General features: G+C 42.9%; 1 protein-coding gene across 1 annotated transcript in view; it reads right to left on the reverse strand.

Annotated features, from left to right (window-relative positions):
- LOC131490371 (laminin subunit alpha-1-like) overlaps positions 1-27763 on the reverse strand; it is a 137888-nt gene that overhangs the window by 80299 nt on the left and 29826 nt on the right. Inside the window, 14 exon segments of the mRNA XM_058692674.1 lie at positions 696-907; positions 1618-1704; positions 3653-3780; positions 7356-7466; positions 10447-10558; positions 11344-11555; positions 12756-12857; positions 14194-14367; positions 15551-15691; positions 17354-17514; positions 19964-20069; positions 20747-20925; positions 23004-23121; positions 26573-26662. Coding sequence (XP_058548657.1) covers positions 696-907; positions 1618-1704; positions 3653-3780; positions 7356-7466; positions 10447-10558; positions 11344-11555; positions 12756-12857; positions 14194-14367; positions 15551-15691; positions 17354-17514; positions 19964-20069; positions 20747-20925; positions 23004-23121; positions 26573-26662 — 1933 coding nt within the window.

Genomic DNA, 27763 nt, shown 5'->3' on the forward strand with positions numbered 1-27763 from the left:
ATCGCTAGCACCCTCTTGTGTCCCCATGTTGTAATAGCATAGTAGGACTGGACATAGGAAATTATCAAAAAAATTTAAAATTGCCATTTTTTCTCTTTCACACCTTCAAGATCTGTGCCTAGAAATCTGAGGGCTGTATTAGCCCTGAGGCTACAAGTTGGTCATCTCAGGTATATGAAATTCTGCTTTCCCCAATGAATGATTCTAAGTGATCTGTAATGTCGGGAAGGAAGCACAGCCCTGCAGAGCAACGTGAGAGTCGGTAGTCCGGGCACAGACCTCTGAGACTCCAGGGTTGGAGTCTTCCCATTTCCCACCCTGTATCTGGAAATTCCGTCTGACTCAAGAGACCCCTGAGCCTGTCCTCACAAACACTGCAGGCTTTGACACCACTCTGCCTTCGCCACGGTCACTGGGAGCACTTGACCACTTAAGCACTGTCAAGTCCCACTTTCTCCCCCAGTGGAAGGGCACTTATCTGCTAGACCATCGGACCTCGTTTATAGGAGCTGATCGAGCTAAGGCAGGGCAAGCAGGGAAGACATAGATCTTGGGTCTACACTGGCATTAACACAAGCACCAGTTGAGATAAAGTTACCCCATAGGCTGAGCCTTTTGTGACACATGTAAGTAGATGGATGGAGACTTCACATGGCGATTAGTAACGGCTCTGACTTCGCAGCCCACACACTCACCACGGCAATTTTTAGCAGTCACGGCATCCCCATAGAAGCCGTCCGCACACCTCTCACAGTGGGCACCAGCCGTGTTCCCAATGCATTTCAGGCACTCTCCGGTGACGGAGTCACAGTGACCGGCCTCTAAGGGATCCACATTGCCGCTGCAGTCGCAGGGAACACAGGATTCCCCGGGCACTGTTGGGTTTCCATAGTAACCGTCTGCGCATCTGCAAAAAGGTTGAAGGAGGGATCCAACTGAATGCAAATACTGTAGACATTACCCCACCATCCAGGGATTCTCTGAATGGTTAATAAGTCAGACAGAACTCTTTTTACATAAGATTTATTGTGGAGTGCAACACTGAGTTCAGGCGTTCAGATCTCCTCACTCGTTGTGAAGGCAGAGAGTGCATCCAAAATGAGCCATACATCCAAGCGGATGTGCACTCAGCCCTAGGCCAACTGTACCTGGATGCCACGGCCACGGGTATGGTGTGGCTCTCCTGGGGACTTTAGCCATAGCCGGGCGCTGATACTTACACGTGGGAAAAGACAGCGTTGGCTTTCAGGTGCCAGAGGATGGCTATTAAATCAAACTACCCCTCACCTCTGAAACTATCCAGAGTAAAGGGAGATTTCAGTGTATGAACAGTAAACACTGGCTCCTCGCTGTGTCTATTGTCACTGACGAGAACCCATCTTAGCTCAAGGAGGCCAAATGCCGTTCTTGAAAATTTCTCAGGGAGTTTTTCACACTAGTTTTTTAGTCGGCATACTGGCTTTTCTCTATAATTATGTGAAATAATAATCACACCCCAAAGCTCTAAAATCATACTTAGCTACACATTTAAAAGTAAACACATATAACTGATATTGAAGTAACAAAAAAAGTCTGATGCAACTTTTTGAAATCAATTGAGTGATGCAGACAGAGTACCTCTCGCACCAAGCTCCCGAGTATCCCGGTGCACACTGGTCACAGACCACTTTGTCCCCATCTTCTAGGTGGCAGGTGGGGCTGAAACTGTCAAAACACTCCAGATTAACACAATTTTCCAATGGGTGGGGTAGAATTTCTAAACATTTAAAGTGTTCATCTTTTAGGGGCACCTGGGTGGCTCAGACGGTTAAGCATCTGACTCTTGCTCTCGGGTCAGGTCATGATCTCATGGTTCATGAGTTCGAGCCCTTCATCGGGCTCTGTGTTGGCAGTGTGGAGCCCGCTTGGGATTCTCTCTCTCTCTCTCTCTCTCTCTCTCTCTCTCTCTCTCTGCGCCTCCTCTGCTTGCTCCCTCTCTCTCTCTCTCTCAAAATAAAATAAACATTAAAAATTTTTCAAAAACAAAAATAAAAATAAAATGCTCATCTTTTACCACTCCTTACAAACTTTCACTAGGTCTTTACTCCAGAACCCCGGTCCCCGACCATGCAGCCCATCTCACTGGGCAATGGCTGCTCACTGTTCCCTGTTCCTGCTTGTCCCTCAGTCCAGAGGGCACTTCTTCCCCTCTCTGGCTGGGTTCATCTTATCCCCCCATCCCCAACTCAGCAGCCACCTCCTCCAGGACGCCTTCTCTGATGCTCCTCCTGGCCAAGCCAAGTTCCCCTCTCTGGGTTCTCTGTCACTGGTCTGCTTGCCTCGGAGCCCTCTCCACACTGGTCAAGAGCGAGCTCGAGCTTGTACATGACGGCCCATCAACATTCTCCAAAGGACCCCCATGGCTGACAAAGGTCCCTTCAACCTCTGTTCCTGGGTTTTGGGGGGACCTGTGAAGGGAGCCATGGGGGCAGCTGAGAGTCTCCCACGATTTCATCCGAGTAGCCCTGCCTGTATCTGTTTTGCACAGTGGAGTTTCAAATAAAAATCCCCATGGGGGAATTCCTTGGGTCATGAAGGAAGAAGGGTCCTGAAGGGAAAACCAGCAAGAGAGAAGCAGGTTTTCAAACCACTGGCCTGCAAATGAGGCCGTGTGCACCACTGGCCCCTTCCACCTCCCCTCGCTTTGTGAGGCAGGACCAACTGTGATTTCATAGATGGGATCCGCTCCTTTGTGCTACCACACCTTGGCAGTTCCTCCTGCCCAGAAGGCCCTTCTCTGCGGCCTTCAAATTCCTTCTCATCCTCAAGCCTCAGATCAAAGGCTTTCTCTGAGTCATTCCTGGCAGATTCACACTCTCTGGACAGTGGACATACCTCCACCGAGTCATGACCACACTGCGGGTTCCATGGGACCAGCAGCCGTGGATGAACACGTTGAACCAACCATGATGCTCAGTAGGCACTTGATAAATATTGGTTGAATCATTACGTGAGTTCAGCCCATTTTCAACAAGCCTCATATTTACCTATTTTGGTCATTATATCAAAAACTCCTTAAGGCCAGGAACAATGCTTTATTTATTTCTGTGTACCTTATATGTCCCTGACCGCTGGTAGGTACATACCCTATACATTAAAAGAATTAACGAGCAACGTCAGACCCAGAGGAGCAAACCTGTGCATCTTTCCTTGCCATCACATAACTTTTCTTATTTAATTTAATGCACCAAACTTGTTCTTTTTTTTTTTTTAAAGAGAATCCAGGGGCACCTGGGTGGCTCAGTTGGTTAAACATCCAACTTCAGCTCAGGTCATGATCTCACAGTTCGTAAGTTCGAGCCCCGCGTCGGGCTCTGGGCTGACAGCTCAGAGCCTGGAGCCTGCTTCGGATTCTGTGTCTCCCTCTCTCTCTGCCCCTCCTCACTCATGCTCTGTCTCTCTGTCTTAAAAATAAATAAAACACTAAAAAAAAAAAAAATAATAAAATAAAATAAAAGAGAATCCATTCCTCCACCTTTAATCCTACTTAATTACCACCGGGTTATCACACTCTCATCCCACACAAAGTCTGGCTCTGAAGAAATCAACGCACATCTGAATAGACATTGTGGCCGCCCCGGGTGGAGCCCACCGGTGGAGCTGCCGGGCTTACTTGTTGGAGGCTGTGGAGAGGGGGCAGGCACACTGCTGGCAGTCCCTAGGAGTCCCTCGGGAAGGCAGCCCGTAGAAGCCGGGCGCGCACTGCTCACAGTGGTCCCCGGTGGTGTTGTGCTTGCACGCCTAGAACACGTGAATGAGGAGAAGACTCGGTTCAGGTCTCCTTAAAGGACTCTCTGATTCATCTACAAACAACTTGAAGTCAGAGTGGGAGGGGAAAAAAAAAAAAAAAAGATCAAATGCTCAAACAAGTCACCAAACCCTGTCATATGAGGAGGGGCTGCCTGTTTCCAGATAAATGAATTAAAAAATGTAATTTGCACAATCTGTATAAATGAGAAGATTTCACTTCAGCCCATGTTGGAGGAACTGCTACCAGACTTGCCCGTCTGTGGGAAAGAACTAGAAAACTGGAGCAAAACATATCGAACAACTTCTTTCAGACATTGGACCACAGAGGGGTGCGGAAATACCTGAGACAAGGGAGGTGATGGGATGAACCCACGACCACGTGTCTTTCTGCCCGGAGACACTTGCCAAGTTGGCAGGGAGTTGTGGGGGGCGGGGTGGGCAAGAAGGTGGTTTTGCTGAGTTGAGGAGATGGAGGTCAGAGTATGGGGAGGCTGGAACTGCAAGAATTTGGGCAGAGAACCAGAACTTCACAGAATAAGAGCTCCAGAAATCCCCACGGGAGACCCCTTCAAATAGCTACTGAATACTAAACTTCTTGTGTGTAGAGCGCGTTTCCATGAGGTCAGCTGAAAAATTCAGAACTCACACAGAGCCCAGGGACACTAGAATTGTAACCGGCCAGTAGGGAGAATCTTTGTTAAGCACCCAGAGCGCCCAGCAGAGACCCCAGAAGAAAAACTCATTTGCAGAAGGGTTAAGCCTGCCCTAGAATAGAGGTTATTTTAGACCCACCCTAACAAAACTTAAAAACAAACCTGGAGACAATCAAGCTGACCTATGGTAATTTACTGCGTGCCAAAACAAACTCTGACATTCTTTAAAGGAAAGCGACAAAATCCAAAAACTTAACAATGCACAATGTTCATCATGCAATCAAAAACTACTGGGTAGGGGCGCCTGGTTGGCTCCGTTGGTTAAGCATCTGACTCTTGATTTCGGCTCAGCTCATGACCCCAGGGTTGTGTGTTCGAGCCCCGCCTCGGGCTCTGCACTGGGCGTGGAAGCTGCTTAGGATTCTCTATCTCCCTCTCTCTCCCTCTGCCCCCTTCCTCTGCTCTCTCTCTCTCTTTCTCTCTCTAAAAAAAACAAAAAACAAATAAACAGAAAAACCCTACTGGGTATGCTTCCACTAGTCAAATCTGGGAAAATCTGGAATCCATGAGTCCAGAGAGATAATCAGTAGGTAAATAAGTAAACATAAGAAAGGGGTGTGGGGTTCTTGCTTAGAGTGGAGGCTGTGTGCCAACCAGTAAGCATGGGGGGAGTGCTGGAGTTGGAGAGCTACCCTTTTGCAAACATCGTGGTGGTGGGGCCAGAATCATCAGTGGCTGCTACATCTAAGGGGAAAATTTGATGATGATTATGTCCACTTGCAAAATAGGTATGATATGATGTTTTGCTCAAAGGGCCAGAACGGGGTTTTCTTTTTCTTTGGGAAAGCCATTATGGAGTTCTGCTAAAAAACCTACTAAGGGTCTGTTTTTTTCTTTTCATTTAAGATTCTTTTTTAATTTGAAAGAGAGAGAGAGTGAGAGTGTGAGCAGGGGAGAGGGGCAGAAGGGGGAGAGAGAGAGAGAGAGAGAGAGAGAGAGAGAGAGAGAGAGAGAGAGAGAGAGAAACTTAACAGGCTCCACGCTCAGTGCAGAGCCAGACGCAGGGCTCAATCCCACAACCTTGGGATCATGACCTGAGCCGAAATCAAGAGTTGGACGTTCAACCGACTGAGCCACCCGGGCACCACTACTGCCGGGCCCCAAGTATCTGTTTTAATGTTGTCTCAGTCACCATCCCTTTAAGTGACCAGCCCTGTTGGAGGAGCTGGTATGTTAAGGATGAGAATGTTCATCTCCTTGGGAAGGAAAAACATCTTCTCTTGATTGGAAAAGAAAAATAACCTCACAGTGGAAAAACCCGACTGTCACCACCTTATCCGGCTGTCCCAGGCTAACGTCCCCGGGAAGAAGACCAGACCGCATGCTCCTGACAGTGTGCACCGAGAGGGCATGTCACCTTCGCGTCTTCTTGCCTAAAATGCTTGACACTGGAAAGGAATGGGACATGAGTGGAAAACCTGACGAAATCGGAGTGAAGTCCGCAGTTCCGTGGATGGGATGCTGCCAGCGTGAATATCTTAGTTTCAGTCACTGGACTCTGGTTATGCAAGACCATCAGGGGATGATGTGTGAAGGTTGCACAGGGTCTCTCTACACTGGTTTTGTAAGCCTTTCTGTACATCTAACATGGTTTCCAAAACTTTTTCAATGATAAAAATCATTATCATTTATTATATTTAGAACTTGAAGGCCAGTGGCTATCAGCATCTTCGCTTTAACGGGGGTATCTATTTTTATATTTTGTCAATATATATTAATAGAAGCCTGTGCAAACACCCTTTCAGCTCGCCTGTACCTTAAGTCATCGGTGCCACAACCACGGTCTGCCGACCACCCCTCGCTATTGGCAGAGGCCCTTGGAAGGCTGGCCTCGAGAACGCACGTGGAAAGGCAGAGGCATTTAAAAAAAGCAGCGACCTCATCAAGCTCTGGGAAACTGATCCTGAGGCACTGAGTGTGTGTGCAAATCATCATTTTATGCATTTCCTACAGACACTTGCATTCCCAGAACAAAGAAAGGAACAAAGAACAAAATGAAAGCTTTACTTACAGAATCAAGAAAAACCAGGCTCTAGAGAGAATAAGCAATCCAGGGCATCTCCCTGGGTCTGATAATTAATTTTCCCTAGCCCTAGGACTCAATCAATCTCTTTTGGAAAGAGTATGAAGGTTTCCCTGCGGTGAATCAGACTCAGCTGATTAACATATGTGTTCACTCCATCTACGTGCAGTAAATCCATTAGAACCCAGGAGTATGGCCTGGCTTCCGGGCAAAAGAACCGAAAAGAATTTCTGATTGAAGTTAAAAAACAAGTCTTGCCCTGTATCTGCCCCAAAGTTCATTCTCAAGATTAACTGCATATTTGTCAAGCCATGTTTCAACTCATGTTGCATGAAAGAAGTATTTGTTTGAAGAGTTTATCCAAGCTAACAACTATGAAGCATTATATATTGTACAAATGAGTGTGATTATCAGAAATTTTATTATCCCTTTTATGATATGCTGTGTAATATGTTAAAAAATGCTAGCATTTTCATGTAAAACACCTGATCCTTTTTATTTAATTGGTGAATAATATTTTCTACCTGTATATAGCTTTATAATCTTACAAAGTAAATTCGTTGTTCTAATTAAAAACCCGCGAAGAAATTATATATCCCTTTTCCGTTTTCACCAAAGTAACATTTTTTTTTTCAAAAAAGAGTGTGTGTGGCGGGGGGAAGCAGGAAACATTTTATGACATGAACTTAAGTCTGCAAATTTCCTTTGGAGTCTACAAGGGCAGGGATAATCTCCTGTGAAGGAAGCATTTTGTTCAAAACCACTTCTGCATAGCAGATGGCTTTGGGATGGGTGGGAGGGGGCACTCAAGGTTTTAGGAACAGACTCACAAAGCAAACACCGTGAATATCGCATTCAGCTGCATGGCCATGGCATTCACAGGGTTGACAAATTCCTCCAAAGAGTATTCCATCCACACGATAATAGCCAGGGAGACAGGACTGCAAAAGAGGGGCGGGTAACACACACCGGTGAAGGCAACCTTGGACATTATCAAAACCATCATCTTTTTTCATTATTATTTAAAAAATTTTTTAAGTTTATTTATTTACTGAGGGGGAGAGAGAGAGAGAGAGACAGAAAGAGCGAGCATGAGTGGGGGAGCGGGAGAGAGAGAGGGAGACAGAGAATTCCAAGCAGGCTCCACACTGTCAGTGCAGAGCCCCACACGGGGCTCGAAATCAGGAAACCTCGAGACTGTGACCTGAGCCAAAATCAAGAGCGGACGCTTAACCAACTGAGCCACCCAGGCGCCCCTCATCTTCTTTTCAATACGTTAGAAACATAAACGGCTCCATTTTCTAGAAGTAGAGAAACTTCTCTTTTTCCCCCTCAAACTTCTTTATCGAGGCATCATCTACGTGCCATAAAATGCTCCCATTTTAAGGGCACGGTTCAATGAATTTTTTAGTAAACTTCCCAAAGTGTGCAACCGTCACCATAAATCTAGCTCCTTATTTATTTTTTGTTATTATTTATTTATTTTTAATTTTTAAATTAAAACAAATGTATATACAATTTATTGTCAGGTTAGCCAACATACAGTGTGCTCTTGGTTTTGGGGGTAGATTCCCGTGATTCATCGCTTACATATGACACCCAGTGCTTATCCCAACAAGTGCCCTCCTCAACACCCACCACCCACTAACCCCTTATTTCTTTTTAAAGGTAGAAGCACGCACACCCAAACCTGGTGGCTATACAATGGGTCCGCATGTACTTCAGTGGTATCCCACCGCAATATTATTAGAAATCATGTAACACTCAGCCACTTAACCAGTGTTTCGATCAAGAGGGCATTTTCCTCTCAACTTGATTTTATTTTCTTCTGCTTATAACTCACTAAATATTACCATCAAAGTCTTCAAGCGTAGGTCGGTGTCAAACCGCATCAGTTTAATGGAGCATTACAGGTGTGCTTTCTGAAGTATCCAGGGCCATCCCCTGCCTGTGAGGAGCTGGGGACCACCCCGCACACAGCCATGAGAATGTCATAATTCTCATGATGACCCTGAGAAATATTCTGTTTGGTAGACATGAAATCTGGAACACAGAACAGTTGGGCACCAGGCCCACTGTGCCAGTGGAGGGAGTAAAGTCACCACCCAGACCCGTGGCCACAGGGCTGCCCGGGGCCACACCAGACACAAAACATGTTCAGAATGCAGACTGGGGAGTGATGACTTTGGAGGCCAGCATACTCCCGTGGGGCCACGGGATGAGGGATGTGGATTTCGTTTTTATTTGTTGTAAAAAGTATTAAAACTGCATTTTCATTATATAAATAATATATACATGCATTCATTCACACTGACCTTGTGAATGTCCTCTAATACCTCCATGCAGCCATACTCCCCTCAAGGGCAATGGGCTAGTCTACAGGTGGGCACCGACTGGGGTGGGGGTCTGTGTGGTCCCTACAGTGCTATCAAGAATTCCATTCCTGGGGCGCCTGGCTGGCGTCTGACTCTTGATCTCAGTTCAGGTCCTGATCTCAAGGTTCGTGAGTTTGAGCCCCACCTTGGGCTCTGTGCGGCTGGTGCAGAGCCTGCTTGGGATTTTGTCTCTCCTTCTCTCTGCCCCACCCCAGCTCGTGCTCGCTCTCTCTCTCTCTCTCTCAAAATAAATAAATAAACTTAAAAAAAAAAAAAAAAAGAATTCCATTCCCCACCAATAGCTGCCCGATTCCTTATGTCAGCCTTTGATTAAAGAATTCGTTCTATTGTCTGACAAAAACACTGAAACATTTGTGTTAAGCTTCGTGCACTTGCTTGAGCCATCATCGTAGGCACATCAGTACTTTTCTCTCCAAACCCAGTGGACTTTTGAGTTCTCCAGCAGCAACTGCTCACTGCTGCCCCCTCTTGGTCTAGCTGGGACAGGCTTTTACTTGATCTGCCCGCTTTCCTATTTCCACACCCCACACTCTATAAGGTAGCCTTAAGGTCATTTACCTGTTAAATATTAACTACACAGGAATTAGGACCTACAGACATTTCCTTGGCCTAAGAATAAATGTTTCAGATCTAAAAAAAAAAAAAGTTCATTGGATCAAAAAAGAAACAACTCTGCAAAAAAGTTAAAATAGCAATAGAAATATTTAATTAAATATTTACATCATGAAGCATGGGCCAGCTTTCTTAACTGCAATGTTTATAATTTGATAAACATCCATAAAAACGAATCATAAATACAGTGTTCTCACTTTGTAAAAATGATTGCCAGACAATCACAGCCAATGACAAATGTTCATAATTATAGTCAGTCTTGAACACGGGAGAGGCGGGACCGTGGGGCGGTTAACAGCACAGATGAACTTGAAACCTGATGTGACTACTTCCCAGCTCTTTCCTACAGAAAGAGGTTAGGATGGTGCCAAATACACAGAAAGTTGTCAATACTTATGTCCAAATCGTTTCAAAATATATTTCAAAAAAAAATTTTTTAACCAACAGATTACTTTTAGTGATGATTCAAGTGCATTTTCTCACCCTTCATTGTGGGATGGAGCTCACCTAAGTTAACATAGCTGGGGGCCATAAAAAAGTCTCAAAACGGGCCTGGCTTGTCCAGTGCTTTCTAGATTGCATGCTGGTGATTAGCAAACATTCAGATACAATCAAGTTCAGTCCTCCTTAGAAATGCAAAATATGGCATGCAGTTTACCAGATGACTAAGGCAAGAGGGTAGACTTAATTCGGAGCATTTCCAGGTGCCCCAGAACCCCCCTCTGCAGGCGGCACCAGATTTCTTTAAACATTGTGTTTGCTAATATTCCTATAGCCTGTAAAAGTCTGAGCCAAACATGGGGTTTCTAAGTTAAAAACCAAGTGTGGGCCACTGTATTACCTTCAGGGTGCTTTCTTCCCCTTAGGAAAGAACAAAAGGGAGGGGTCTGGAAGGGAATAAGAGAAGACTTACCTCACAGGAGATCCCTGCATAGCCTTGGGGACATTCGCAGTGTTCCACCTCCGTGGCCAGTGCCAGGTCTATAACGTTAGGGCTGGCTGTGTCCAAAGAGACAGAATCCAACCTACCAATAGATAGGGGTCATCACGTGACTTAGATACCCACCTGCAAATGACATCTAACACCTTGAGGAAGGTGGATTCTTAAAAAAGGCCTGTTCAAGCAAAACGGTGATGTGACTTTTGTAAGTAAAGATTTTCACACCAATATGATTTCTGCAAGCCATCAGTATTCGCTGGAAAGCCTTTGCAACATTTGGTGGAAAGACATGTGATTGCCCAGACAGCTGTGGGAAGGATCTGATGCTGTCCAGTCTGAGCTGAAGTGCTTCAGAAAAACGAATCTATTCAATAATCCTATCTTGAATACAGAGATTGTCCTTAAATGTATAATTCCGTGTTTGCTTTAGCTGTAGCCAATGTTTATACTTAGCCTGGCATTGCCAGAAATTGCCCTTCTAGAAGCAATAAAAAGACTAAGGATGGGAACATTAGCTTAAATAGACAGTAAAATCTAAGACCGTTAACATCGGGAGGGTGAAAACTAGATAGATGCAAGATGGTCCAGCCAATTGTTAACTTGTCAGGAAGTTCTCAGAAAAACACCCTAAATGTTTCTGATCCTGACGTCAAGACTATCTCCTTACTGAGAGACACATTTGTCATGGACAACTATTCTTACATCTTCCATAAAATTATAGTAATAAAAATATTTTTACAACAGCTGGTTCCATTCGGTGTGCCCTTAAAATAATCAAGTAAAATATATTATCCTTAAAATGCATAATAACAGATAAACACAAGATTAAAATACCTTCACCAAAACCCTTCCCTCTCTTTCAATACCCACCTGTAAAGAGCCATTTTTGCAGAATTATAGTTGGCTCTGATCAGGAGATGTGTCACATTGGCAAGGACAGTCATCAGTTGGTCACGATCTATCTCCTTTTTGTTATTAAAATCTCGGAAGTTCTCTGGCACAAGTCTGACCACGTTTAAATACTCTTCATAGGGCTGTAATGACAGGCCCTCAGCCTGGGTGCTTAAAGTGAGTCCATTTCCCTAACATTCAAAACAAGAGGAAATATATTTGTAATTCAACTTCATGGCCAAAAAGTAAAAGCAAATTTGTATTCAGCAACATGGCTTTTCATTTGTGCTTAGGTTCTCAGGGTAAACATGTAATTGTGTCTATAGCTCTTGGTCCAGAACAATCAGAGGAAAGGTGTTTCAATGTAGCACCCTCAGAGGGAATCAGACTGTAAATCTAAAGACGGGGTCCTTCCCTGGGATCTCAGAAAAGAAACGGCATATATTCGCCCACAATTTTCCTCAAAGAACCAAACTGACACACCTAATCTTTTTTTTTAAACTTTTAAAAAATGTTTTCATTTATATTTGAGAGAGAGAGAGAGAGAGAGAGAGACAGTGTGTGAGTGGGGGAGGGGCAGAGAGAGAGGGAGTCAGAATCTGAAGCCGCCTCCAGACTCTGAGCTGTCAGGACAGAGCCCAACGCGGGGCTCGAACCCACAAGCTATGAGATCATGACCTGAGCTGACGCTGGACGCTCAACTGACTGAGCCCAGGCGCCCCATGACACCCATAATCTTTAACTGAAGAGCAAAAGTAGAAAAAGTATGTAAAAATACCTCTAGCTTTCATAAATTGCCACTCACAAAAATGCTTTATGTCACACTGTTCCCACCCCGCGCAGGCTGGACAGGGAGATTTCAGTCATTAAAGGTACAGACTAGAATCTGAAGTGGTTTCGTACCTTTGGGAAAACTACCGGGGAGGCTGAGCTGGGTCTTTTGGTGACGGGGGAGGAGAAGAGTGAGGGGACAGGATTAGGGACAGAGGCTGAGAACAAAAATGGCACCGCATGTCCTGTCCCCACACTGCCAGGCGCTGTCACCTAACCATTCATACGGGGGCCAACGTGGCAGGAGGAGACAGAGGGACTCCAATGGCTGACAAGGCAGTTCCAACATCAAGACAAACACCTGTCTCCCTTTTAAATGTGAAAAGATGTGTCAGCTTCCAGGATCCAGGGAAGAGCAGCGCGTGCTCCCCTGAGGCAGTTCCGGAAATGGACCCAGAGACACTCAGTCTGGTCGGTTTCCAGATGAGGCAAAGCACTGCTGAATGGCCACCCGGCCAAGCGCTCCTTGCTACTAGAGCCTCCCTTGCTACTCAGAGTCACAAAACTGTCACCCAACTAAGCCCTTGAGCTCCACAGCAAAGCAGCGTGAGAGCACCTACCTTGATGATGACATCGGTGTGCGACATGAGGTCACCATCCACTGTCTCCACTGGAATATCATAGGACACTGTGTACTTCAGGAATCCACCGAAAGCAGTCAGCTGAAACACGTAAGCGAGCGTGAACACCAAGGGCAAATGATCACAGCCCCTCAGCAAGAGGAAGTGGTGGCTAGATCCATCGGGAAACAACCAGGAGACAAGGTGTCCAAGTGGCCACAGTATGTAAGGAGGTTCACATTAAGCCAGTGAAAAGAAAGCATATTACAAGAATATTTTGTTTAATTGATATTACCATAAGGCAGGACATAATTTTTTAATGTTTATTTTTGAGAGAGAGAGAGAGGAGGGAGAGACAGAGAGAGAGGGAGACAGAGGATCTGAAGCTTAACAGCAAAGAGCCTGATGCAGGGCTCGAACTCACGAACCACAAGACCATGACCTGAGCTGTCAGATGTGGAACTGACTGAGCCACCTAGGCGTCTCGATGCAGGATATAATTTAAGTGGACAGAAGAAAGATGTACTCCTTCTTAGAGACCCTAAGGTTAATTAGCATAAATAAACTCCTGTGAATCACACAATAGACATGTACTTCACTTAAATCCTCTAGGATTTAGGAGTTAAATCCATGACAATAACCCCAACATTGTGATCTCACTGCCTGATTGTAGGAGAACAATAAGGAACCTGTCTCATCTGCCAGAAGAAAGACAAAAGCTTTATCTTCCTGGTCATAGCCTCTAATGTAAAGTGGAGATTTTCTTTGCGACAGGTATGTTACAACAATATCATGTTCAGAATCTAGTCTTTGCACCAAAGAATCGGAGAGGCGATCTTAACAGAAAAAAAGAGATCACTGACTATTGGTAATAAGATCACATAAACAGAGTACATCTTCTAGGATTATAATTTGATGGGAAAAGGAATCATTTTCAAAATAAGCACCACTTAAACCTGAATCTAAGGTAAAACAAGATTTTACTAAAATCTAAGTAAAACTTAGTAAGTAAGTAAAATCTAACTAAAACTTACTAAATCTAAGTAAAACAAAATCTAAAATTAAAATATAACCAACAAATGAAACAGAAGCTTACCAAGCTAAAAAACCTACACTACGATGAAACATACCATTACTTTATTTTTTTATTTAAAGAAGAAAAAATTTTTTAATGTTTATTTATTTTTGAGAGACAGAGACGTGGCACAAGTAGGGGAGGGGCAAAGAGAGAGGGAGACCCAGAATCGAAAGCAGGCTCCGGGCTCTGAGCTGTCAGCGCAGAGCCCGACGCGGGGCTCGAACTCACGAACCGCGAGATCATGACCTGAGCTGGAGTTGGCCGCTCAGCCGACTGAGCCACCCAGGCGCCCCAGTTATGTTCTTTCTTAACGTGCTTTGAGATCTTTGTCCAAGCTGTTATTTCCAATGATGGCCCTACCTTATTTCCGAGGTAGGCCTCCGGTGCTGACCAGTAATACTCGGAAGTCAGCCTCTGCGTGGCCACCGTGTTGTTGATGCTAATCTGATGACGCCCACCCAGTGCGTCTTGCTGAGATGGGATCTTGCTTGGACTGATCAGATCGGTGACAAGCCACCCAGACATGTCTTTCACCTTAAAAAAATATTCAGAATTTAGGAATACGAGATAGAAGTCATAGGTTTCACCCAGAAATCCTCACGGTGAAGAAACAGATCCAGAAAGCTTAGCTAGGGACAGAGCTAACACACTGTGGCCACAGAACCACACGACCCATGACCCTTCTACCTGTCAAAGGGCCGAGAAGACCTGAGAACGAGTCAAACACTCCTCAAATCCAGATCAATTATAGCCAGGTAGGTGAGCAAAATTGTCAAGGCCACGGATATATATCTTAGATTAAAAAAAAAATGGCAAAGACCTTAGTAAATGCATTGAACAAAATGTCTTTTGCTAACTCTGATTTCTTCATCATTGCTTCCTGTTTTTTACCAACAAGCTGAAAAGTACATCAGTATAACCTCCAGATCCTATCCTCCCAATTTGTCACCTACAAAGAGAGGACAAGCCATCGCACCAGCATGGTGGCCACAGGGATTCACCTTCATTCCCAGGTACTGACTGAGATTCCCACTCCCTCCCCTATGTGGTTCCCACTCCTCCTAACCTGCCAGTGACGGAGGGAGGGGAATGGGAGGGCAAGGAGAGTCAGGGACTAGCAACCCCCAACCCCTCCCTGAATACCAGTCTCCCGAGATGGGCCATGGGGAGGCAAGGTGGTTCCCATGGATGAGCCCTATGCCCTACAGTCCTCCCTAACCCCCAGCCATCACACTGTCCTCCCAAGGCACCACGTGGCATCCCCCTAGGACTTCCCACTCCCAGAACAACTGAGGCTACCTTTCCTCATAATCCCTATGTCACTCACTGTTGTTCCTACCCTCACCAGGTTCTCTGAACTAGAAAATTCTGCATAAGCCCTTGTCCTGATGTGCTTCCTGGCCCGAGACCAGTGTGGAGCAGATCACAACCTGATACATTTCCCCACAGGAGAAATTTAAACGTGATACATTCTACGATACCATAATATCGTATTGTTTGGATAGGGAAATGTATGTAGGAACAAACACATGACCAGGAAAGAAACTTTTGTGACACTTTAGTAGTAAGCTGCCTCTGATCTATGCCAATGTCATTCCAAACTGCCAAGAGGGGTATTACAGGGAAAGGCAGCCTCCATGCTTTAGAACACAGCTCCCAGACAGCTCGTTTGAGATGGCTCGATTCTTAAATCCTGGCTCCGGGAAGGTACCCGCACCTGACTGATGGACCAAGAAAGGCTGTCGCAGACATCAGAAACGCCAAAGCAGAAGCACTCCGAGCAGCCCTCGGGGTTTCTCTCCTTCAAGTTATAGAATCCTGGCTTGCAGAGGTCACAATTTTCCCCTTCAACATTTTCCTGCACGTTAGAGAAGAGATTAGCTTTGAAATCACTGTGTTCTAGGTAGACGGAATTAAGTGACATTAACATGACATTAACAAGAAAGGCATTTGGTGATCCAGAGAAACAGGTAAATAAATAGATGCTCAAAGTAAATGTAAAGCCTCATGACGTCATTAATTCCAGGACACATATTTTCAAATAATTACCATTTAATTTTGTAGTCAAGAATGAGGGTCAGGATCTCAGAGCTTGGTCATTATTTTGAAATGGCTTTTTTCCTATTGTTTTGTTTTAAGTCTCCCATTTTTGCTAGTCTTTAAAGAATCTTAAAATCTGAAGAGTGCTATGTAATTGTCTTATTGATAAATGCTCAAGACTATTTTCAGTCACTTATAACATGTGCCTAAGACTCTGATTACATAGGAAGAAGCACATAAGATACAATGGGAAGTCCTACAATTATGGTTATCATGAGGAAATGGATATTAATATCAGATAGCAAAAAAGCTCTACCACCCTGGTACCCAATTAATATGTTTTTATCACTGTCTAATTCCTTTTTTTTAAACTTTATTTTTAACGTTTATTCATTTTTGAGAGACAGAGACAGAGTATGAGTGGAAGAGGGACAGAGAGAGGGAGACACAGAATCTGAAGCAGGCTCCAGGCTCCGAGCTGTCAGCACACAGCCCAATGTGGGGCTTGAACTCATGAACCGTGAGATCATGACCTGAGCTGAAGTCAAAACACTTAACTGACCGAGCCACCCAGGAACCCCTCCAATCCCTTTTTTTAAAGTTTATTTATTTATTCTGAGAGACAGAGACAGAGAAAGAGTGAAAGAGTGCACCATGAGCAAGCACAAGCAGGGGAGGGCAGAGAGAAGGAGAGAGAGAATTCCAAGCAGGCTCCATGCTGTGTCAGGGCAGAGCCCAACTCAGGGCTCAATCTCACAAACCATGAGATCATGACCTGAGCCAAAATCAAGAAATCGGATGCTTAACTGACTGAGTCACCCAGGTACTCCCGTCCAACTCCTTTTTTAAAATATTTATTTATTTATTTTGAGACAGAGAGAGAGCGAGAGTGGGGTAGAGGCAGAGAGAGGAACAGAGGGAGAATCCCAATCAGACTCTATACTGTCAGCACAGAGCCTGACGTAGGGCTTGAATGCACAAACTGTGAAATCACGACCTGAGCTGAAACCAAGGGTCAGACGCTTAACTGACTGAGCCACCCAGGCACCCCCCCCGTCCAATTCCTTTTTAAGAGAAATCTACAATAATGTATCTGCCTTTAATTTATGTTCTTATAAATTTAGTATTTACCTGGTTCTCCTCTAAACATTAAGCTGGAAAAGGATGTCATACACGAGGTTAATGGCCCAGGCTTCAGAAATGCAGTATTTGGTTTCATCTTGGAAGTCACAGAAATACCTCTGGACTATGTGGCCATTGCCCAGAAGCCACCAAAAAAAACCCCAACTGGGCGTGCCTATCTAAGTCCAAGGACATGGATGTGACATAACCTCATGCTTGTCAGGAAGGTGCGGGGAAGGAGAGTTCTATTTAAATCTTGCTGCCTTGCTCAAGAACTGATCTTCTGAGCCTGTGGAATGTGTTCCTTTCTTGCACACCTCAAAGGAAACTCAGGGTCACCTTTAACCCCCACACATACCTTGCAGAGACAGGGCTCTGAGCATGGGTCCTCATTCACACTGCCAGCCCGGCTACACTCACAGCGGACACAGGCTGGGTAAGCCTTATAACCAAATTGGCAGTGATCACATTTTTCTCCTGCGTAGCCTTCCTTGCATGGACATTGACCTGGCCACTTCCCTGGGAAGAAAAGGATAGTGATGGCCCATCAGGAGGGTAAAAAGTAAAATAGGGGTTGGCAAACTATTTCTGTAAAGGGCCAGACACGAAATATTCCAAACTTTTTGACCAAAGGATTGCTGTTGCAATTACCCAACTCTGCCATGACTGTTCCTTTTTTTTTTTTTAACGTTTATTTATTTTTGAGACAGAGAGAGACAGAGCATGAACGGGGGAGGGTCAGAGAGAGGGAGACTCAGAATCTGAAACAGGCTCCAGGCTCTGAGCTGTCAGCACAGAGCCTGACGCGGGGCTCGAACTCACGGACCGCGAGATCATGACCTGAGCCGAAGTCGGACGCTCAACCAACCGAGCCACCCAGGCACCCCTCTGCCATGACTGTTTCAAAGCAGCCATGCATAATACATAAACTGATGGGCATCGCTCTGTTCCAATAAAACTTTATATACAAAAACAGGCGGTGTGCCAGCTACAGCACTTGGACCATAGTTTGTCAACCCATGGTTTAAAAAAAGAAAACAGAGATGAGAAACAGAGGCTAGTGAGAAGGTAAAACGGTGCCATGACTTTGGAAAACAGTTCGGTACGTCTTCAAAATATTAAGCAGGGAGTTACTCTATGACCCAGCAATTCCACTCCTAACCTTTTACCTAAGAAAAATGAAAACATACATCCACAAAGAAGTTACACAGGGATGTTTGTAGCAGCATTATTCCTAATAACCAGAAAGTGGAAACTTTCTGGTTATTAACTGCTATAAAATGTGGTATATAAATGCAATGGAGTAGTATTCAGAAAAGAAAAGGACTAACGTACTGATAGATGCTACAACACGGATAAACCTTGAAAACATTATGCTAAGAAGCCAGTTTCAAAAGACCATATATTGTATGGTTCTATTCATATGAAATGTCCAGAATAGGCAAATCTACAGAGAGAAAGTAGATTAGCGGTTGCCGAGGGCTGGGGTGGAGGGTGTGGAGGGAAATGGGGAATGATTACCAACAGGTAACGGCAATGAAAATGGTCTAATATTAGGCTACCTTGAGGGTTGTAATCATGAATGTACCAAACCGACACTTTAAATGGGTGAATTGTATGCTAGTGAAGTGTATCACAATACAGCGTTTTGTTTTGTTTTGTTTTGTTTTGTTTTGAAAGCACAAGACAAATGGTAAAGGGCAGTGAGCAGTATCTCTGCTTTAATGCCAGCTTTGAAACTTTCTAGTTGTGTAGCCTCAGCCAAGTTTATTAACTGCTTTGCGCTAGTTTCCTTGCTTATAAAATGCGTTAAATAATTTCTGCTATGGTTGAATGCTTAAATGATACATTCTTTAAAATGAGCCCAATCTGGGGCACCTGGGTGGCGCAGTCGGTTAAGCGTCCGACTTCAGCCAGGTCACGATCTCGCGGTCCGTGAGTTCGAGCCCCGCGTCAGGCTCTGGGCTGATGGCTCGGAGCCTGGAGCCTGTTTCCGATTCTGTGTCTCCCTCTCTCTCTGCCCCTCCCCCGTTCATGCTCTGTCTCTCTCTGTCCCAAAAATAAATTAAAAATGTTGAAAAAAAAAATTTTTAAAAATAAATAAATAAAAAATAAAATAAAATGAGCCCAATCAAGGGTAATTGTTGCTACAATCAACATCACCCTCATTAGCATTAGGTTCCCATCACCAGTCACGTGTAGGGATTAATTCAGTTCTGTAAATTACCCTCCACATTTCGGGCCCCACAGTTGGCACATCCTTCCCTGTGGATCGATAGCCATTTTAACTGCTAGTGACTGAGAATTGGATAAGGTCACAGAAATCTTTGAAAAATGCAACCTTTTCAGGAGATTCTGGTATTCGCAAGTCCTTTGCCAGTGTTTGAAACAGAAAGAACACTGACATTTGCAAAGTTACCAGGAGAATTTGTTTGCTCTGCCAGATGATGTATGCAAAAGCCTTGTGAGTGTCTTCTAAGGACTAAATAGAGGCACTGCTATTTACTGTGTTCCCATTTGGCTTTAAACTGAGCCTTACTTCTTCTCTCATCAAACACACAATTACCTGCTCAAATGTCATTTCATCACCCAGCGTTGCCCCCTTTACACCTCATCCTCCTCCAATCATGATTCCTAATTCTGCTTTATACCCATAGCCTTCATCCCTACCTGGAGTTACATTACGCATGTACTTGTTTGTCTACCTGTGAGCAGGAATTTTGATCATCATGTTCAAGTACATATTCCTGGGTTCTAAAAACATCGCCTGACACATAGTAAGTGCTTCATAAGTGTTTTGTGAACAGAATAATTGATAGAGGATCATATCATCCAATTGCTATCCAAAGGTAACAGTTCCACCAGGTACAAATCTCTCTCTCTCTCTCTCTCTCTCTCTCTCACACACACACACACACACACACACACACACAATCAATTCAAGCACAAAAACGAATCAAGTACTTACCTTTGTGTAAGCCAGATTGAGGCTTATCCTTAATACAGACAGAACTGAGGGACCCAAAAGGGTCACAGTCACAGGGACGACAAGGGCTGTCATCATAAGGAGATACCTGAAAGGCAGAGTTTGTCCTGGATTATCTCACTGAAAACAATAGCGATATTAGCAATAATAACAATACCAATGACAAGGGATCGCCTTTTTATTCAAGATGTGATGATCATAATGATTTTGTGTACCCAGGGAGGGTGTGTCTCAGGAAAATAAGGTGAGCTCAAGCCAGAAAGCCCCAAACAGTTTTGTAATGGGAGAGGAGGTAGTATCATTAGCAGAGTGTCATCCTTTCCCATGACCACTGCTACGCGGCTGCCCATGCTCCGCTCTCTCTCTCACAGCCATACAGGAGCATTACCCAGACCAGACAGCCACAGGGAGCCAGGTCGTAGCTGCATATCAAGTCATCCAGGGAGGCACAGCCAAGATACAGCTGTGATAGTTCTTGGCTGACTCCACATTCACAGTTAGTGTTACAAAACCAAGATCACACAGCCAGTAGCACCCCCCCCCCCATCCAAGTTAAATAACAAGTGGCCATCCTACTCTGAGCAAGAGAACAGGACAGATCGAGTAGGAAGCTGATATCTGAAAAACGCTACTGGCATAAAAAGAATATAAATGAAACATCCCAAAAGGAAGTGAGTTTCCAATACTGAAGACGACACTTGGTGAAGTCTCTCTTCCACCTTGACAAGGCAGCGAAATTCAGCTATGGCGAAGAAACACTCTTACGTCGTGTGGTCTGTAATATCCATCGATACAGGTTTCACAGTTGATTCCCATGGTGTTCTGCAGGCAGCTGATGCACACCCCGCCTCCTCTGAACTGTCCCGCAGTATTCAAGCTTCTCCTCTGATTTGCAACATTTCCATCATAGTAACAGTCTTGGGCTTTATTGTGACAATTACACTCTAGGAGAATTTTAACATCTCAATTCGTATATTTATTACGTCCTATATAAAGAAAACCCTTCCCTCCCTAAGTTTCCATGACTGCAAATTAAATTAAAATTCCAGAATAGGTCATTTTAATAGGATATGGGAAATCTTATGGAGGACAATGGAAGTAGCTGTCAACACTATAAACATGCACACCCACCGGACCCCTCACCCTATCTCCCGGGATCGTATCCTGCGGAAGTACTTGGCACTTACGAATGATATATATAGGGCTAATTGCTGCACCACTATTGGTGTTAACAAAAGACTGGTAACACCCAAACTATTCATGGACAGGTAGCTATTTTAATTACGTTGCATCCATTTAATGGAATTCAGTGTTCCTGTTTTTAAAAACAGCATTGATAGCGAACAATGTGATGGTTCCGAGAGTGGAGGTGGGTGGGGGGGGTGGGTGAAATAGGTGAAGGGGATTAAGAGCTCACTCATCATGATGAGCACTGAGTAACGTGTAGAATTGTGAATCACTATATTGTACACCTGAAACTAACATAACGCTGTACGTTAATTACACTAGAATTAAAATAAAATAAAATTTATAAATGAGAACAGCATTTCATATTGCACGTATCGTTAAATAGAAAAGCGATGTGGAGAATGGCATGCATCGCATGTCAGGTTCTGTGTCCACACTAGGTTGGGGCAGGAATATGTTGATGTAGGCTTTATTTGCATAAAAATTCCAGGAAGAACACAGTAGGAAATAGTAAAAAGTGGGAAGGATGGGGCGCCTGGGTGGCTCGGTCCGTTAAGCGTCCGACTTCAGCTCAGGTTATGATCTCACAGCTCGTGAGTTCAAGCCCCGCATCAGGCTCTGTGCCAACAGCTCAGAGCCTGGAGCCTGCTTGGAATTCTGTGTGTGTGTCTCTCTCTCTGCCCCTCCCCTGCTCATGCTCTGTCTGTCTCTCTCTCTCTCTCAAGAATAAATAAACATTAAAAAAAAATTTTCAAGTGGGAAGGTTGGAGATGGGGTGGAAGTAATACTTTCCACCACATATTTGTGTATATTGGTAGATGTTGGAACCGTGTGAATAAATTGCCTATTTAAAAATTAAACCCAAAATGGGGTGCCTGGGTGGCTCAGTCGGTTAAGCATCCGACTTCGGCTCAGGTCACGATCTCACGATCCGCGAGTTCGAGCCCTGCGTCAGGCTCTGGGCTGATGGCTCGGAGCCTGGAGCCTGCTTCCGATTCTGTGTCTCCCTCTCTCTCTGCCCCTCCGCCGTTCATGCTCTGTTTCTCTCTGTCTCAAAAATAAATAAACGTTAAGAAAATAAAAATTAAAATTAAACCCAAATTAAGGGCATCTGGGTGGCTCCATCAGTTAAGAGTCTGACTTCGGCTCAGGTCATGATCTCATGGTTCACAAGTTTGAGTCCCACATCGGGCTTTCTGCTCTCAGCACAGAGCCCACTCTAGATCCTCTGTTCCCTTCTCTCTCTCTGCCCCTCCCCCACTCACACTGTCTCTTTCTCAAAAATAAATAAACATTAAAAAAATTAAACCCGGGGCGCCTGGGTGGCGCAGTCGGTTGAGCGTCCGACTTCAGCCAGGTCACGATCTCGCGGTCCGTGAGTTCGAGCCCCGCGTCAGGCTCTGGGCTGATGGCTCGGAGCCTGGAGCCTGTTTCCGATTCTGTGTCTCCCTCTCTCTCTGCCCCTCCCCCGTTCATGCTCTGTCTCTCTCTGTCCCAGGAATAAATAAAAAAACGTTGAAAAAAAAAAATTAAAAAAAACAAAAAAAAAAAAAATTAAACCCAAATTAATAAAGAATAAATTAATATATGGGAAGGGGAACTTTAGATAAAACAGCAAATCCCAAAAGATACACGTAGGCCTTAACACTGAGTTGTATTAAGGTAATATGTAGCTTTGGGAACTATTTGAAGAGTTAAGGAAACGGGTTATGTACTAATTACAAATGTCAGGTCATCATAGAGTTATTAAGCATATTAAGCGTATTAAGCATAGAAGCATAAAGCATATTAAGAAGGAAAACAACGACATTCTTCCAATCCTCAGTGGACTTACTTTCACACGTGTTACCGGAAGAAATGGTGCCGGGCCGCCATGGCTGCTGGTGATATCCCGGACAACACCTATTGCAGCTCTCTCCACAGGTGTTATGTTCACACTGACACTGCAGCTTCTAGAAACAGGGAACACAGAACTGCACCTGAAAATCAACCTGTATATTTTTAACTTTATTTTACAAAGAACTTACCACCGTCAAACATGTAGCATGATGGTACACGAGAGGATATGTGGCTAGATCAGAGCATAGTGGCATCTGATTTTTAGAGAAAAATGTATACCCATGGCCTGGTGACAAACAGAAGCAAGGAGGGATACAAAGCTAAAAATAAAATGGGTCCATGAACACAAAGTTTTCAGAGTAAGATGCACTGATGTTAAGGGTTTATAAGTTCCTATTAATAATTATCTTGATCTTCATAGTTTTCATCCTCAAAAGAGGATAATCCTATTCAAGAGTCAGAGAATTACAGAGTGGGGTTGGGGAGGGTGTAACAAGCCATTTCATATACGTTGTTGAAGAGAAGACAGGGTGTCAAATTATTCACTTAGTATTATGCTAACATGGGTAAACTTGATTTTCCCTTAATTTAGTACCACAAAAATGGAAGAGGGAGAAAATGGGAGGAGGGAAGCCATTCTTCTAAAAAATATAAGCATAATTTATAACTGTGATGGCTTTTTGCTTGACAGTCTTATAGAGAGAAGAGCTTCAAAATTCATAAGGCCACTGAATTGTATGCTTGTAAATGGTTAAAATGGTAAATTGTATGTTAAGTGTATTTTACCACAAAAAAAAATTCCTAGCAAATACTTAATTACAAGCACATCTTCCAAACAAAAGATAAATAAAATAAATAAAGGGCATCCAAATTGGAAGGGAAGAAGTAAATTTCTCACTATTTGCAGATAACCTGATACCGTATATGGAAAGCCCTAAAAACACCACCAAAAAAATACTGGAACTGATCAATGAATTCATTAAAGTCACAGGATACAAAATCAATGTACAGAAATCTGTTGCATTGCTATACACTAATAATGAAGCAGCCGAAAGGGAAATTAAGAAAACAATCCCACTGGGGCACCTGGGTGATTCAGCAGGTTAAATGTCTGACTCTTGATTTCAGCTCAAATCATAATCTCATGGTTTGTGGAATCGAGTCCTACTTTGGGCTCTGCACTGACAGAGTGGAGCCTGCTTGGGATTCTCTCTCCCTCTCTCTCTGCCCCTCCCCCACTCATGTGTTTTCTCTCTCTCTCTCTCTCTCTCTCTCTCTCTCTCTGTAAATAAACATTTAAAAAAAGAAAACGATCCCATTTACAACTTCACCAAAAACAATAAAATATCTAGGAATAAGCTCAACCAAAGAGGTGAAAGAACTGTCCTCTGAAAACTATAAAATACTGATGAAACAAATTCAAGATGATGCAAAATAATGGAAGGAAATTCCATGCTCATGGATTGGAAGAACAGTTATTATCAAAATGTCTACACTATCCAAAGACATTTGGGTAGATTTAACACAATCCCTATCAAAATACTAACAGAATTTTTCATAGAATTAGAACAAATAATTCTACAATTTGTATGGAACCACACAAGACCTCAAACAGCCAAAGCAGTCTTGAAAATGAAAAACAAAGCTGGAGGTATCACAATTCCAGATTTCAAGTTACATTGTAAAGTGACAGTAATTAAAACAGTATGGTACTGATATGAAAAATACACACACAGATCAATGGAGTAGACTTAAAAACCAAGAAATAAACCCACAGTTATTTGGTAAATTAATCTTTGACAAAGGAGGAATGAATATACAATAAGAAAAAGACAGTATCTTCAACAAATTGTGTCGAAAAAAGCTACATGCAAAAGAATGAAACTGGACCACTTTCTTACACCATACATATAAACTCAAAATAGATTAAAGACCTAAATGTGAGGCCTGAAACCATAAAAATACTTGAAGAGAGCACAGGCAGTAATTTCTCTGACATGTCTCCTGGGGCAAGGGAAATAAAAGCAAAAATAAACTATTGGGACTAAATCAAAATAAAGTTTCTGCACAGTGAAGGAAACAAACAACAAAACTAAAAGGCAACCTATTGAATGGGAGAAAATATGTACAAATGACATATGCGATAAAGGGTTAGTATCCAAAATATATAAAGACTAATACCACTAACACCCGAAAAACAAATAATCCAATTTAAAAATGGGCAGAAAACATGAACAGACATTTTTCCAAAGAAGAAATCCGGATGGCCAACAGACACATGAAAAGATGCTCCACATCACTCATCATCAGGGAAATGCAAATCAAAACTACAATGAGATATCATCTCACACCTGTCAGAATGGCTAAAATGAATAACACAAGTAACAACAGGCATTGGGGCGCCCGGGTAGCTCAACTGGTTAAGCATGCGACTTCAACTCAGGTCATGATCTCATGGTTCACGAGCTAGAGCCCTGTGTAGGGTTCTGTGTTGATAGCTCAGAGCCTGGAGCCTGGTTCAGATTTTGTGCCTCCCTCTCTCTCTCTGCCCCTCTGCCCCTTGTGCTCTGTTTCTTTCTCTCTTTCTCTCTCTCAAAAATAAAGAAACATTTTTAAAAAACCCAACAGGTGTTTGTGAGGATGTGGAGAAAAAGGAACCCTCTTGCACTGTTGGTGGGAGTGCAAACTGGTGCAGCCACTGTGGAAAACAGTATGGAGTTTCCTCGAAAAGTTAAAAATAGAACTACCCTATGACCCAGTAATTGCACTACTGGGTATTTAGCCCCCAAAAACAAAAACACTAATTCAAAAGGACATGTGCACCCCTGTGTTTATAGCAGCATTATTTACAAAAGCCAAACTATGGAAACAGCCAAGTGTCTATTGATAGATGAATGAATAAAGAAGATATGGTGTATATATACACATTGCATATATATATATATATATATACACACACACACACACACACACACACACATATATATATATATATATATGTAATGGAATATTATTATGCCATAAAAAAGAATGAAATCTTGCTATTTGCAACAACATGGATAGATCTAGAGAGTATAATGCTAAGTGAAATAAGACAGCCAGAAGAAGACAAATACCATATAATCTCGCTTATAGGTAGAATTTCAGAAACAAAACAAATAAGCAAAGGGAATAAAAGAGAGAGACAAACCAAGAATCAGACCCTTAATTATAGAGAACGAACTGATGGTTATCAGAGGGGAGGTGGGTGGGGTATAAGAGGATGGGTGAAATAATTGAAAGAGAATAAAGAGTACACTCATCATGATGGGAAAAAAAAAACCACTGCTTTGTGCTGGACATAGTAGGAAAACAAACAAACAAAAAAGAAATATATCCTCCAAACAAAGTGAAATAAAGTTGTGCAAAAAAATTAAACCAGTTAAATTATCTGAAAAATCTTTTTTTGCCATGTGATTTTACACCTTTGGACATCTGACTTGAATAAAAAATACAGTAAGGCAAATATTATAGCTATAACTTCTATTTGGAAGTTTTACTACACTGTAAAATACTAGAACTCACCTTTGTAGTTTCATCCCATGGGCAGCTACTGGCATGGCCATAACAAATACACATTCCGCCAACAGAAATGTCTTTGATTGAATAGTAATACTAAGGAAAACGAAAGCGACAAACAGAAATTAAAGCCTCTTCTGTTTCAGTTAAAAGAAAATGTTGGGCTCACCAACAAATAGCTCAGTTGTTATCAGTAACCTAAAAAAATAATTAGATATACATTTTAAAACATATTTCATGTACAAAGAATCCTTGTGTTCAAGTTAAGCAAATAATGTTCAAATGAGTTCATCAACAAAAACCAAAGGCGTCTAAAAGAAATTCTTATACCAAGAAATTCTTGTAACTGCACCTCATACCAGGCAGTCATATTCAAAACTCATACCACTGAAAACCCTAAGAAACATTGCTACGTTGAACACAGCACCATATAACTGAATATAGTACTTGACACAAAGCATAATAACTCATGACCAAGTAGGATTTTCCCCCAAAATGCCACGTTAGTTCAACACACAAAAATCAGTAAATTTAAATCACCATCTTAATAGAATAAAGGAGAAAAAAAATCACTTGATCGTTTCAAATAGATTCACAAAAAGCATGTTACAGAATTTAACATCATTCATTAAAAAAACTCGGCAAGCCAGTAGAAGAGAATCTCCTCAACCTAATAAAGGGAATCCAGGAACAACCAAGAGCTTGCAGTGAAAGATTAGGTGGTTTCTTCTTACAATCTGTTCTCACCATTTCCATTCCACATCTATGGGAGGTGCCAGCCAGTTCAATCATGCAAGAAAAAGAACTCAAAAGTGTAAAGAATGTATAGTAAGACCCAACACTCATTATTTGTAGATGATATTATTGTGTACTTAGGAAAAAAATCTAAAACAAACAAACAAAAAAAACTACTAGAAATAATATGTGACTTTAGCAATGTCTTAATATGAAAATTAATAAAAATGGACTGTATTTCTATACACTAGCGATGAACAAATGGAAAATAAAATTTAGAAAGCCATCTATGAAGACTAACATGCAAAAATGTGTAATTCTTAAGAATAAATTGAATAATAGATATACAAATAAACAAATAATAAAACATTGCCGAGAGGAACTACAGAAGACCTAGATAAGTGGACAGTTATAACATGTTTACGGATCAGATGATCCAAAATTGTCAAAATGTCTTCCAAA

Source organism: Neofelis nebulosa, chromosome 11, assembly GCF_028018385.1.
Source record: "Neofelis nebulosa isolate mNeoNeb1 chromosome 11, mNeoNeb1.pri, whole genome shotgun sequence".
NCBI lineage: Eukaryota > Metazoa > Chordata > Mammalia > Carnivora > Felidae > Neofelis > Neofelis nebulosa.